The sequence below is a fragment of the Falco naumanni genome, chromosome 5 (genome assembly GCF_017639655.2).
Source record: "Falco naumanni isolate bFalNau1 chromosome 5, bFalNau1.pat, whole genome shotgun sequence".
In the NCBI taxonomy this organism is placed as follows: Eukaryota; Metazoa; Chordata; class Aves; order Falconiformes; family Falconidae; genus Falco; species Falco naumanni.
Window position 1 is genome coordinate 85753162 of NC_054058.1, and position 15426 is coordinate 85768587.

General features: G+C 39.4%; 1 protein-coding gene across 4 annotated transcripts in view; it reads left to right on the forward strand.

Moving 5' to 3' along the window:
* The window catches only part of PLXNB2 (plexin B2), a 267945-nt gene that overhangs the window by 250178 nt on the left and 2341 nt on the right, over positions 1–15426 (forward strand). For all 4 annotated transcript variants that reach the window (XM_040594019.1, XM_040594021.1, XM_040594018.1 and 1 more), the window contains exons 30-37: positions 148–248; positions 1148–1232; positions 6808–6962; positions 8616–8776; positions 9379–9526; positions 10030–10094; positions 10829–10904; positions 12890–12964. In XM_040594019.1, the coding sequence (XP_040449953.1) occupies positions 148–248; positions 1148–1232; positions 6808–6962; positions 8616–8776; positions 9379–9526; positions 10030–10094; positions 10829–10904; positions 12890–12964 (866 nt within the window). The remainder of the gene's footprint in view (positions 1–147; positions 249–1147; positions 1233–6807; positions 6963–8615; positions 8777–9378; positions 9527–10029; positions 10095–10828; positions 10905–12889; positions 12965–15426) is intronic.

The following is a 15426-nucleotide window of genomic DNA, read 5'->3' on the forward strand; positions in this document are numbered from 1 at the left end:
TAAAAACCACACATCTTGGCATGTGCCAAATTACTACTTTTAATGTTGCACAATGCTTCGCTGGTTCTCTAAACGGAAACATTCTTGGAGTAGTTATTTTTGCACATTGTTAAAAACTGTTTTTTTCTCATTTTAATTACCCCTTAGAGTGGCGTCCAGGTTCTACTGCACAGATCCTCTCAGACTTGGATTTAACATCCCAAAGAGATGGCAGATGGAAACGTATCAACACACTAATGCATTATAATGTAAGGAGGTGTTTCAGAGCAGTTGTTCGCATCTGTTAACTGTTCTCTTGTAATAAATAAAATCTTTATTTGTTTTTAGAGAAACTTCTGTGCTACATAAAGAAACAAAAAAAAACCCTAGCTCTGGGTCTAGGCAATAAAAGCTTGGAAATATGAAAGTCTAGGTCAAGACATATTGCCTGAATGTCTTACCAAGAACTCGTCACCTAAATGCCAGTACTTTGATTTCGTCATCAGTGCAGTGTCCAAATCCAAATTCCCCTTTGAACATTCTAAAGCTCCTTTTGTTAGGTCTTGTATTCATCTCTTCTGTTTTCTGCCACTTTCTACCCCTGAGAATTCTCTTTGTCCTTGCTCTGCTGCTAAATAGATTTTGAGTTGGTCTGGTTTGTTCAACAGCCCAGTCAGGAGAGCAGATGTTGATGCTTTTGTACATTCTCTTTTAGGTTTCGTACTATGCACTCTACCAAGCACTTGAAATGCACTTATCTTTCTTTGTATGCTATTTGTTGCTTTCATACAGCATATATTCTGATTAGGAAATATAGAGTGAGTTAGTTTTCCTTCAAAAAATAGACGAGTCTGATTCTTCATGATAAGCCCCATTTTTGTACAAAGGGTGCCTGCACCAGATTGATGAACCCCTTAAGTCTTGGAGATGTTTCTAGCATTTTCAGTAATCTTAGAGGAGGTGTTGATGGCATGTCTTAGTAAGGGAAGGGGAGGGAGTATGTTCTGAATTGCAGAGCCAGTTGCCGAAGAAGCCTTTGAAGGGCAGCATTATTCATAGGTCTAGATTCCCTGAAAAAGATCACAGAAACTGCAGTTTAGGTTATGAGAAATAGGTTCAGTAGTGTGTACTTCTTTCAAATAACATCCTTGTGTTTGTATTTTCAAAGGTCCGAGATGGTGCCACGCTCATCTTATCAAAAATGGGAATTTCCCAGCAACCAGAGGATAATCAGCAAGATGTCCCAGGGGAAAGTAAGTATCTTGTGGCCTCCCTACCTCCCAAGATGACTAGAAGTCAAAACTCACTCAAGAGGAATGATACCGCTCTCTTGATCTTATTTTTCGAGCACGTCTGTGGAGCTAGATATTCCCCACCAGACTACATGGGTCTTATTTGTTTTGTGTTACTCACTCTAGACTTGCAATGGTTTTCTTTGTCCTCATTATTAAAACCTTAAATAATGAGGCTTTAACCCTAATTGCTGTGCATCCATACCCCAGCTTAATAGAAGGCATTCTTAGCAAATATTTCCTTGCATATTTTGTTTCCTAATCCCACTACATCTACAGTCAAACCATATGTTTCATCTGTGCAAAGCTTGATTTCTTTTTCTTCTTCTTTCTTCCTTTACTCACTTTCCTCTCCACGTTTCTTCCACTAATTAGACTGAGAATTGAATGCAGTGTTCTAGATGAACCACAACAGAGACCAGCTCCCCTTTCTGTGACATAATGGGTCTGACGCCTTTTTATTATTGCATTTCTTACAATTAATGTTGCCTTGCAAGTTTATCTCTGTAAATTCATATTTTGTGTCTCCCTCCCTTTGAGTGATGTTTCACCAGCTACGCTAGCTTGGTTTTTCCAGGGTTTGTTAGTTGGCTTCATTTATTCCATACATGTTTTCTCCTTAGATGCAGCATTTTCCACAGATCCTTTCTTCTTTGTGAGATTTGCAATCCACTGTAAATTAGTGTCAGGAATTCCCATATAATGTTTCCTCTCTTTCACATCACTGTTGCAGCTGTTTCATAATTCTTGCATTGCTGTTTACTACAGTATGCTGGACTTCTCAGCACGGAAGACAACCTGTTAGCTTGCAACCTGTCTTTTAAAGCTTTTATGTCTACATGTTAGTATTCTATCTAGACCAATTTCCTTTATCTCAAAATCTCTTGAGACACAATATCCATTACAGACTAAAATGCACTCAGATTATTATGGAAATACTTACTTGAAAATTTATGTTCTTTGTCACATGTGTTTCCTTTACATTTAAGATGTTCGGTTTCTCTACGTTTTTTTATCCTTATATTCAGTTATTTTACAAAAGGTAGAAGTTAGATTTATGGAACAGTAATTGTTGAGAATGTTCTTCCTTCTATGAACTCATTTGATATGCTTTTCTGTCTGGCACTTATTGCAAAAGCTTCATCTAATAGTTTCATTCCTTTAAACAGATTTACTGATCTCAGATTTAATAGGTTTCAAGGCCTGGGCAGTCACACAGATTGGAAATAGTATGCCAGAATTGTATATTTTTCAAGAAGATGGGTCTCAGCTGATAGCTCGGACATATATTGCTATTTAACATAAATGTACAGACTTCCATTTAATTTATATTGACTGTTGGACAGGAAATTAGGACAGGCAGAATTACTTGCTGTTTACTTTTTACTCTGTCCTCCTGGATGCTTTCTGTTGAGACTCTTCCCAGCATCCTTGAAAGGTCTTTTAACTGTCGTGGCTATACCTTGACTGCTATCCTCTCACCCCTTTACTGCAAGTGCCTGCCATAGTGGGCCAAATGGTGGCTACTCTGTCATAGCAGGTGCCAACCCAGCATGTTAACTTAAAAAGTCATCCATTTTAATAAAGAGAACAGTGAAGTGCAGCCAGTGAGCTGTTTCGTAGTCCCTGTTCAGTTCGGTAGCACGAATTGCGGAGATAACTGGTGAGACGGTAGTTGCCTCCACTCTAAAGAAGTGGAGTGGACCATGAATGGAGCTTGATGGTGTCCTTAGCTTGTTTTGCTTTCTTAACACAGAGCAGTGTTCAGTCATCCATTCTGGGCTGTCAGTCTTCATCCTCCCCACCTCTCTACCCTTGTGGCAGGCAGTAGAGGACCGGACCATGTGGTTTTCTTTTTTTGCTGTTTGTGGGGTTTTTATTTTTCCTCCTTCTCTACAATTATATCTTTAGCTATGATTCAGTATGGTGAAGCTCTTTGAATATACGTGATCTGCATTCCAAGATTAACTCCTTAAGTTATACGTGTGGCATACTAAATTGTAAAGGAAGAGCAGACTTCTGGGGGCAGTGCTCTCACACAAGGGCTCTCATACACCAGAGAAGAATCTGCAAAGAATTGATCCCAAAGTATGGGGTGAAGACAACTTCTGCCATGTTTATTCTCCAAACCCTGTCTTGCACCATGGTAGAGTACAAATTTGGGAAGGCGATGTTTTGTGCCAGCCTAGCCCATTTTCTTTAGTGCCAGAGGGTCCTCTGAGCTATCTGGTGCCAACTTGTTCTTTTGGAAAGCTATAAAATACTACAAAGGTAGCACAAAGCAAGAGTTTGCAGTAAGAGTGATTTGTGAGACACTATGCATATAAAAGGGACAGAAGAGGATCAGAGGCTTCCCCTCCCACACATACACATTTATATGACACAGGGATTTACAGGGTTGGAATAAACAGAAATCCTATCCCAGCTCTATGAAATGAGGCCTGTGACAAAGTGGTTTTCCTTTTATTCAGAGTCTCTCATTAACTTGCACCTTTTGCATTGAGAAGTGTCAGCTGAAGCCGTTGACTGTCTGCCAAAGTACTAGGCTTTGCACAGAACAAAAATGTAAAACCGTGTTCAGAGATGTTGCTCTAAATCCTGGCATTGCTTCCATACTGCTTTTGATTCAAAGCTTCTAACAGGAAGACACTAGAAGCTGGAGGTTGTGACAAATTAAATGCAGCATCTTTTGCTTCTGGAGATAATAAATGCAATTACTAATTTGTGTCAAGATGGAGAATGGTTTCAGTGATTTCGTGCTAGTATTTCTGTACTGTAAGCTAAAAGAACATGCGCTGTTATTCTGGGGTTTTTCTCCGGGTTTTTTGTTTGGTTGATTGGTTTCTGTGTTTTCATTCTGAATAAAAATAGTGTTGCAGATCAGAAATACTGATCAGCAGATCTGTGTAGGGCAGCCCTTTTTTCACCCCCATGGAGCAGTCTATTCACAGGAGGGGAGGAGACTGGAAGGAAGCTAATGAGCTGCAGGCCACACAAGGGGAAAGGAGCTGTTTTGTCTCTCACCATCTCACTTACCTCCATCATGTTTACATCATGGTTCATACCACTATAATTAGTCACTGCAGTCAATGATTGGCATTAACTCCTCCCAGCGTTATTTTATATTGGCCAAAGAATGTCCAAGGGCCAAGATTAAGAGTTTGGGGGGAAGCTTTTGACTCAGTGGGCACAGTCTTCTCCCTGCTTACGGCTTGACATCTAATGTGGTTATTGCAATAAAAAAGGAGGTGTTTTGCCCTACCTTTTATTTTCTTCACCTCCTACTTTTCCATTGGGAAAAACATTATCTCACAGAGATGTTCTTTTCTCTGAGCAGCAATACTGCTGACATGTTTTGTGGCCCCATGTTTGAATTTCTCTTCCTCTTTCTTCTTATTTTTAGCAATGAAGTGGGATCTTTGTGTTGCAGAAGTTCATCTGCTTGAGCTGTAGTCTCTTAATCCCTGCTTTCCTATGAAACAACTACTATTTCACTAGTAGCCAATTCCGTCGTTGCTAAACAAACACGGGCCAAATTAAGCTGCACATAAGGGCCATTAACCTCAGTGGAAACCCCTTGGGTTGTTTCTCTTCTCTGCAAAGTTAAACTGGGCCATATACCATCAGGAGGGCAAAGAGAGGATAAATTCCTCTGAATCAAAGGAGGAAGCAGAAGCGTACCAAGCAACTGACATAAGGCTGGAAAATAGTTTCTGCTCTAAATGCATGATTTGATCTATTAATTTACAAAAGTAAATAACAGACATTGCAAAAGAAATTCCAGGCTGCAGGCCCAGCAGCAGTTCTTACTGTACTGGCAGATGATTGCAGTAAATGGTATCTGTTGCAGAATCGCAGCTGCTTCAAAATAAAGTGATAGCTTTTATTTCGTTCTTGCTTCATTCACATGAACTTCCAGGTCAAATTAAGGACTCTCAAAGGACAACGTGATTTAATGTGGGATTTATTTTTTTCCCTACCTGGTTAAAGAGAAGCAAAGGCCCCAGAAGACTGCATAGCTAGTGCTTCCCATGAGGATATATAAAGTAGATTCAAGTGGAAGTGTTGGCTTGGCCACATTGCACCTAAGTATTATTTTCCCCTGAGATGTAAAATACTAACATAGGTTCAAGCTAGTAAATTTAATTTAGTAGCTGTTGAGTAACTTAATAAATTACTACGGCCAAAATTTTGAAGAAAAAACTCATGCAATTAGAAAGTGATATTTTCTGCTGTAACTGGGGTTTAGTTATATTAGATATGTATATTAAAGGATAAAACTTAGCAGTAATGCAAAATACTTTGTGCAATATGACAGAATCACGATTTTTATAGGAAAAATAACTTTCCCGTTTTTAAGTCGTCAATGATTTTAAATGCACTGATAACTTCCACTGGAAAAGCACCATTGATTTTAGAGACTATGCCAAGCAGATGTAAAAATTCAGAAATTAAGGGAAGAACAAGCAAAACCAGGAGATTTTATACTAAGTTTTTGTCAGAGAATCTTTTTTGAAGGGATATTAATTGCAAGTTAAAATGATTGTATCCTGTCTTTTTAAACTGTTTGTAAGAAAAGATTCTCAAGCGTAGAGTTTGTCTGAACATTCATGTTGATGCTGAAATGCAAGACTCCCTTTATTCCACTGCGTGATCATGGAACTAAGCTCAGGGACCAGGTGTGTGACCGAGCCATGGATAGCATAGTAAGGCACTGTATTCAGATGAGCTGTCATTAGCATCCAGGTTCTTACTCCTGTTTCTGCTATATGGTAACAGACTTGATGTAAGTCTCTTTCTCTGGTTTAAGCTATGAATGCTGACAAATTTTAAAAAATCTGATTTATAATGGATTATAAAATTTGCTGCAGTCATTACCTCTGTCTGCTGGAATTCACATCCTCTCAACAAAGGGATGCATTTTTCCTCCTTTTAAGTTACAAAGTGAAGTGGCACTGGTCAAGTGCTGATAAAAGCAGGTTTGAACTGAGGTACCATACTTTGAATTCAGAAGTTAGGGGAAAATGTAAATTGTAATGGTGATACCTAGAAAAAAGGTTGAGATAATAAATTCTCTAATTACCACTGAAAAATTCACCACAACTACCACAGCGCTATCTTTCCTTGTACCTGGAGTAGGATAAAATTGCTCTTTCTGTGGTGGCTGTCGGGTCAGAACTAGCTGAGTTTCTGTAACTTGATCGTGTCTCCAAGAATTCAGAATGGGGTAGAGTACGTCAATGTGTGGACCTCAAAAAATGCACATACTGTGCTTATGTGACCAAACAGGAGTTTCCTTATTATGTGATTCCTTCCTCTCCCTATGCAAAAGCAAGCTTTTTCAACTTAGGTTCAGCACTTAGCTTGAGTTGTGTGGGCTGGACAGGAACAGAGTAGTCTAGATCCTTTTAGCAAGAGGACGGGTATGTGCAGGATAGGGAACGAAGATCTTACATGTACTTATGTATATGGGGGTTTGGGGTTGCTGTTTTCGATATGAGGCATTTTTTTGAATTATTGTGATTGCTGTTTCTAGGACATGCACTCTTGGAAGATGAAAATAAGGTCTGGCATCTAGTCCGGCCAGTAGATGAAATAGATGAAGGTAAATCAAAGCGGGGCAGTGTGAAAGAAAAAGAGAGGACCAAAGCTATTACAGAAATCTACCTGACCAGACTTCTTTCTGTGAAGGTAAGTCTCAGATGTGCCATGGTTACACCTTACTTCTGTAGATTTTGAGGTACAACTGAAGAAAATGATGCAAATATTAGTCGTGTGTTTGGCTGCAGTTTTGAATGTGTCATACTTACAAGCTGGTGTTAAGAACTTCCAATGATTAATATGCCCTGAGGAACATTACTGGGAAAGAGATAAAGTAATACTCCCCGATCAAAGCTGATAACCATGATTATGTGTTCATTAAATAAGATATTTTTCTTGCAAGACAAAAATGGGTATTCTGCTCTGTGCCACCTGTTTAGATAATATTTTGTTAGGTTTTCTTTTGAACAAAATGCTTTATGAACTGCTACAGAGCCTTGTATTTTCCTATTCTTGTGTGTGACCAGTGCTGCAGTATAACCTAGAAAAATAAGAATGTTTTCCTATAATAATAGTCCTTTTAGAGTAGTTTTAGTGCTTATGCTGCAGAACGGATCACAACTTTGTGAAGCATTCCTCCTTGCAGAAGGAATTTAAAATAATGTGTTTAATGACCCTAAAGCCAGACTCCTCATGAAAATGAGAGCGGTCTGGCCCCAGCTAAGGCCATTTGTCCAAGTGTGAAAGTGGACATGAAGGAAAGCCTGCACATAGACAACACAGACTCAGGACAAAGAGCCATCAAGATACTTACATCCCTCTGTGCTGTTCATAACTCCGTTGCAGCTGCCGCTTTTCTGTTCACTATAGCTAGTTTATACATTACCAGTCTGGAGCTTTACTAACTCATGCAGAGCTGGTGAGGTGTTATGGCTGGGACCACAGCTATCCCTCCAACACACGGACTGTTGATGTGTCCTTGCTAACAGCAGAGTGGCTATGGGCTCCTTGCCTTCCTGGTCCCTGCCTGTTCTGAGGCTGGCAGCTGGAGTGACAGTGAAAGAGGGTGTAGCCCTTCAAATGCATCCATAGGGCCAACCAGCTGAGTGGGGATGAACTGCATGTGGCCTCAATGGGGTCATCTCTAAACCAAGGGGGAAATCTCTGAGGTCACAATCTCTAAGGTCCAGGCAGATGCAGGAACCCAACCAAGCACACAGTCCTTCTGGGATGCTTCACTCCTTGGGCTCAGTGGAGCTCATGGAGCTGGGCCAAACTGGGTGTCTGATGAGACCCAAGTGCTTGCCCTTAAACAAAAAGTCAAATGCTCACTGGTACTTTTTCCTCTGTCTCTTTCTAAAAATTTCATGGAGCCAGAGAAACTGGAGGTGGGAAGCTGCAAAGCCATTAAAAAAATGGCTAACAATTATTTTAATGTGCACAACAACCCTGAAGTTTAAATGTATTGTATACTTAGCAACCAGTTTCTGCTTCTTCTGTCAAGCAGAAAGCACGCCTTTCTGTGCAAACTTTAGAATAGTTGGTGAAGGCACAACCTTTCAGGCTAGAACATAAAATTGTTCTTTAGAAGGTCTTTACTGTGTTGGCACTTTGCAAGGTCGCTGCACTAACAAGTTGCTTGGTTTTTGTCACCTGGTACACTTAGCACTTAGGATAAAGGCCATCAGTAACTGCAACTGGATTATGGGCTGTTAATGTCAACAGGAATAAAAGATTCCTGGGTGGCACTGAGTTCATCCTGTAACACAAATATAACGCATTTTTTTAAATTTTACTTTTAAGGGGACACTTCAGCAGTTTGTAGATAACTTCTTTCATAGTGTGCTCAACTCGAACCATGTGGTGCCACCAGCTGTGAAATACTTCTTTGACTTTCTTGATGAGCAAGCAGAAAAACATGACATCAAGGATGAAGATACCATTCACATCTGGAAAACAAACAGGTACAGTATGAACAGAGTAATCCTTGTATTGCAGAGAAATGAGTGTAATTCCCAGGTATGTACTGGCACTCACCACAAATCAAGGTAAATGTATGTACGTATATACATTTCTAATTCTCAGAATCGTTTTAATTGATTTAATATGTTTATGTAATCAAAAAGATTCCCTGTAAGCCTAGGAGCTGCAAAAATGAAACCAGCCTACCTATGGGGTTATCGTTGGCAGATGTACCACGTCACTTTCTGTCTTTCCTCAGAGAAGAGGAAAGCAAAAGAAAAATGGGACTGGATTTACCTGTCAAAGCACAAAATCTAATAAAATATTACTCGGGTAGTTTCTCTAACCACTCAGACATCTCTTGCTATTTTGGGGCACTCAAGACTTTTCTCCTATGGGTTTTTCCATGAGATTTGTAAAGGCTTGGTTTTCAGTCACGGAAACCAGACAACAGATAGCTTGTATAAATGTTGAAATATAAAATGAAGCTTCACTGTTGTGAGGACATCAAAATTCAAAACCCGTTCTTAATTTCATGCGATTTGCTCGTTGTACAACTTTTATTGTTTAAAAAGGATTATTTATCTTTTTCCTTGCTTTGCAGCCTGCCTCTTAGATTCTGGGTAAACATACTGAAAAATCCCCATTTCATCTTTGATGTTCATGTTCATGAAGTAGTAGATGCTTCCTTGTCAGTCATTGCACAGACTTTCATGGATGCTTGCACAAGAACAGAGCACAAATTAAGCAGAGTAAGTGATTTGCATTCTACATTCTGACTATGCTCATGCCTGACAAGACAAAGGGCATCCTCATAGACAATACCCATTCTCTGAGGGGATACAGCCTTGATAGTTTCTTTTTAGTTTTATAATGAAGTTAGCATTTCACCACTTAACAGGTTGGTGAACGTGTCAGCATTACTATGTAGTCTGCCAATTAATATTTACAAAAAGGAGAAAATAGCAACTGCTTTTATAAAAGGCAAATTCAAATACTGATGATTTCATGTCCACCAATAATTTAGTATCATCTTGCATTAATATATTTGTAACCCTCAACAGTAATGCTGTGTGTAAACTTTGTCCTTTTAGGACAAATAATCCCACCAATGTTAATAAGCATCCAGATGTTAATATCTGTAAAGCTCAAGTGCATATGAATATAAAGGCTTGATCTTGAGGTTTTTACTTTCTTTTGCTTCCTAGAGGTGTTCATAAATCAACCAAGTTTCTCTCTATGATATATTTTTCAGGATTCTCCAAGTAATAAATTACTTTATGCGAAAGAGATCTCTAATTATAAGAAAATGGTGGAAGAGTAAGTATAGACTCTTTTCATCCTTATTCAGTGTTTTTAGGGCTTTAAGCCTGTGTAAGAGGAAAAGCGAATGCTGAGATAGTCAAAGTCAACTGCCAAATGTTAAAAATTTTACACCTGAATGTTACAACACTCCCTTGGTGGTAGTGTTGGCAAGGTTGAAACAGAGCAGCGTTATGACCCAGTGCGTGTTTGTATCTGTGCAGATGGATGGATAGATTTATTCAGAACAAAATATGATGCTGTTTTCTGCAGTGGTTGTTGTTGCCCATACGATATGTCTAACCAGCGCTGCACTTCCATAACTCAGTAGAGATCAAAGCCTGGAAACATTTTTACACACACATTTTTTTCTTCCATCTCTGAACTTTATTCATTTACTTAATTGGCAATTCTGTGAATACTGCAGAAGATCTGCCACAGGACAAAACTCTTGCTAGCTGATGACTTCAGAAGTTTGAAGGCCTAAAGTAATCATCAGCTGCGATTGTAAATATATTTCTTTCCTGTGGTACGGCCCTGTGCAGTCAGGTATGATTTGCCTCTGTTGTGAACATACTGATGACTGTTGGAAGGCAGGATTTCTAAAGGAATCATTGGTCTGTTGTGGTAGAGCATCTCCTGCATTATTAGGAGGCATATTTAAAGTAATTGCAAAATTGAAAGACAGAATTACTGAAAAAACACACTGTATTTCATTCACCTAATTGAAAGTCTGTCTTCATCTGTTTCAGTTACTACAAAGGTATTCGTCAGATGGTGCCAGTTAGTGACCAAGATATGAATACCCACCTAGCAGAGATTTCTAGGGTAAGAATAAATTCCATTTTCTTGTCCTGAAATTGGAACTAGCACTGTGTTTCTTTGTCTTCTCTTTCTGACTCAGCAAGGGGGGTTTTGTATGTGCAAACATCAAATGAGATACTCATAAATCTATGAAATATTCCCGTTGAGTGTAGTCGTGCCTTTTAGCCCTTTGAAATATTGATTACTGATTGGAACCAAGAGTGGTCATCATCATTAATTATCTGAGTGATGATGTAGGTCCCAGAACAAAATATTCAGATTTTTTCACATCCATTGCAGAAAAATTATAGCACTCTAATTGTTTTTCCTCTCCACAGCATACAGAGGATTTTTAGCATTGATCATATTGATGAGAAGTAATGACTAAATTCAGAGTGATACCACAGCAAAAACTAGATTCCAGAAATGAAAGAGGAGGCATATACACCAAATATAGCCTGGTTTAGCCCTGTCTGTACAAAGGCAATACTTCCGCTTTACACTGCATGTCAGAAGCTCACCGTGTGCTCGCTCAGTGGCACTTTTTCTTTTTGCATTTATAGGTTATCGGGGGTTACCTGTCATGGAGAAGAGCAGAGGGGTGTGGTTGATAGCTGGGGACTGTGGCTGGAGACAGGTGGAGCAAAGACACTGCAAAATCTGCTTCAGCCTTGAAAGAGCCTGTCTGCTCTGCAGCTCGGCTTAGCTAGAGGAGGCTTATGCCTTTGAAGCACTCAATTTAACTTGGAGAACCAGGAGAGGCTCTCACTAGTCTTAAAAGATGTTTAGCCTGAGCAAAAAGACAGTGTACTTACTGGCTGGTTTGCTCATTTGCTTAATTTAGTTGAAGTGCTGTAGCGTAAGGAGGATGTTTGGGAATTTTTTGGAGTTTGTTTATTTCAGTGCCCTTAAGACCTAACATCTTGCAGATCAACATCCTCATGAGAGTATTTCCATTTTCAGTCATTCACTACAAAACTCATCTGCAGTGACATTTAATTTTCCAGTTCACTTTACTTATTACACAAATTGAGATGTATGTAAGTTTAAAAGATTTGCTGATTAGAAGTAAATTCAGTAGAATGTTTTAACATCAGCAGAACATGTTGATCCTTTCTATTTACATTATAAATTATGATAAAAATGAATATGGAAGGGGTGATCGAACATAGCAAATTTTGATCAGCTCTAGAAGTGACTTTTATAGAGCAAGGAAAGATGGATGTTTCTCTGCTGCTTTAGGCCTTGGGTAATCATTTACACCGGTATCAATATTTTGCAATTCTTAATTTTCTTAACTGACTTAAAAGACTAAAGGCATAGCTAGAAGTTTGAATCCTATACCTTTGAATGAAAAACACCTGTTTAGACAAGTAGAGAACATTCACTGAATAAGGTAAATGTTGGGGGGAGGGAGGAAGGGGTGATGGAAGGATTATTTCCTGCTTCATTTAAAGTCCTTTGTGTCTGTCTCCCTCTCTCGCCCGACCCTGCTTTCCATCTTCATGATTCAGATGGCTTTTTCCAAACATATATGTGCTCACGATCCTGATGCGTTACACCTTTGCTGTAGTGATGTGTGAATAATTTCAAAGAGCTGGAGAAAGGATTTCAAACAACCACGACAGTGACAGAATCAATGCTTTAATACCTCAGCAATACGTAGATTTAACAAAGTAAACGCTTTAGTTATATGTGCCCATGTTGCTAACAGATGTTTCTTCTGTAGTCTACGGTTTATTGTTCAGAGGTCAAAATATTTTCCATCTCCAGTGTTAGAGTTGTAGGCAGGGTGGACAAACACCAGTGGGAAAGCCTTGATCTAAAAATCACCAAACAAAAGTTTCTCACCCCTTTTTTCTGCCTCAGCTGTCATTTAGCAAAAGTTACAGGATACGGACCTTGCATTTGGAAATCTTGTAAATTGTATCCAACAGTTGTGCATGCGCATAACTTTCAGCTGTCTGTGATCATATTTTGACATGTTTGCTGCCTGCTTGTGTTAACAGGCACATACCGATTCCTTAAATACACTTGTGGCTCTACACCAACTCTACCAGTATACTAACAAATACTACGATGAGGTAAGTTGCGGCTGTTGTTTTCATTTTTTAATATCAATGCTAAAAGGTTATGAAGGCTAACATCAGTCTAAGGGAATGACTTCTGGAATTCCCTGGGTAACCAGCTAAAAGCAATGCTGAACAGAAAGCTCAGGTTTCGAAGTTACACACTTTGCTTGGCAATTACACTGCTCAAGGGTGTGTTGTTGTAAATGAACAATTTCATTATGGGCTGTCTGGTTTTGTGACAGTTTAAAAGTGATAGTTTAACAAGATCTGGAAGAGAAATGGATTTAAAAATCGTTTCTCTTCAGTTCTACCACCCTAATTCCTAAGAATTAGGACATAAGAATGTCACTAAGCAAAAAGTAATCATCAGAGCTATATCAGGTTTCAAGCCAGCGGGGTTTTTTTATTAGGAAGAATCCATTAAAGTTTTTTTGCTTGTAGGAATGGGGGCCACCATGACTTTTTTATTAGTTAGATGCACTTAAAACTTCCATGCATGCTACTGTCCCTGTTTTGCCATGCCAAATGAAGTGCCTGCCCAAGGTAAAGCGAAGTAGAGTAACTGTTGAATATAGCTTGATTCAAAAGCAGGCTTACAGATGCCATCCAAAATGTTTCTTAAGTTTTTCACGCCCTGTGGAAAGAGGGACAAAGAATATACCAGTGTAGCTGGGCTGTGGCTATGGCTCTCCAAACTTAATCTGAAAACAAAAAGAGAGAAGGAAACTTTTATTCAAAGGTTTCCATGGAAATGAATGCTTCCAGAAAACTCTCAGAATTAAATCAAAGCAAGTAAGAACAGATGCTGAATCAAAAAGGAGTGCAGCACATGTGAGCTCTCTTTGGTTTGTCTTGCACCTCAGCACAGTTCGTGTTTTCACTTACATTTAGCGCTAAGGCAGTGAGTCTCATCCTCAGCTTCACTGCAGCTGCTTTATACAGGAGCAGCCAGCCTGTCGCAGCTTTCAAACAGATGTAAGCAGGGAAAATCAAACTGCCCTGAGAAGTCTTGCAATGAGGGTCAGTAGGGGAAGCGGCCAGAGGAATGCAGGCCAACCCAATGGCATCTGTTTCCTCGCCCCTCGTCCCCAGTGCAAACCAAGCTGCTTTCAGCACCTTCCCCAGTGTATCCATGGCCTGCCCTCTTACAGAAACACTCAGGGGTCCTGGCTGACAGAGGGACCGTAAAGCCCTGATTCTTCCACACTCCTGTGTCCTGCTTCCACTCATGGTTTCATGTTTGGTGACAGGCACAGGTGGAGTCACCGGTCTGTGGGACTTCATTAGTGGCAGGCCACCAAAACCCAGTGCATAGCTGCCGCTCTTCCTTTCACGTACATCACTGTGTAACAACAAGGTGCATCTGATGAAAAGGCTGCTAATTCAGAGTTATGGAGATAATCTGTCAAGAACCATTCAGTAAAATTAATCAAGGTTATTTATTTTCCATGAAAATGTTTTAATTTGCATAAATTGGAACATTTTGCAGCTGCCCTTGTCCTTATTACTGATGCAGTGGTTCCCGGCATGCGCTGTACCTTCTGCATCTCTGCAGGGCTTGACAATGACTAAGTGGGTACATTCTAATTGTCCACATTTATATGAAGGATATATTCACCAGCAGAGATAATCATGAATTATTTAGTCTAGATTTGAGGAGTTACAGATAGATGTAATTGTTTAAATTAAGGGAACAATATCAAATTAAATTAACGCAAACTTAAATACTTTAGTAAGTGTTTATTAACTCTGTCTTGTAAAAATATTTTCATGCTCTAAAATCAAATCCATTAAAATAATTATTTCTAAACAGATTTGCTCCTGTGTTTGAAACTCAAATGCTATACCAGCCCTTCAAAGTTAAATTATTGGTTTGATTGATACTGACTGCATTAATCTCCATTGTCAATGATGTGCAAGAAGTAGTAAGATTCACAGGTAGTGACAGGCAAACTCTATTTCTGTGGTTCTTGTACTTGCACATTTATACGGTATTTAAACAGAGCTAAAGGTTTCGGCTTTTACAGTGTCTGACTTAAATTAATAAAGCCAGTTCTAGAAAAGGAACGGTTTTGCCTTGTAATACATTCTTCTAATGGTGAAATCTAATAGTTGGTGGAAAAGTTTTCCTAAAGGATGATGGAAATTAAAACCTTTTGAAACCTTTGAAATTTGATCTTGAGAAGCCCTAAAAAACTCTATTTGAAGAAAAGCCTTCTCATAACAGTTGACCTTTTCTAGCTCTTGTTTTCAAATCCCTTGTGTCATAGAGTCATACCTTCTTATATATATTCCGTACAGCTGAGGCTGCATGCAGGACGCTGGGGGGCTCCTCTGATGAGCTCATTGCTTCCTGAGCTACGTGGTACTGGGCCAGAGTCGCAGCATTTCTTGGCGAGAGCCAAGGGGAGCTGCCGGCAGCCCCCTGACGCTGTGGCCAGACCACTTTCTTCCCTGCATTGCCTATAGACACA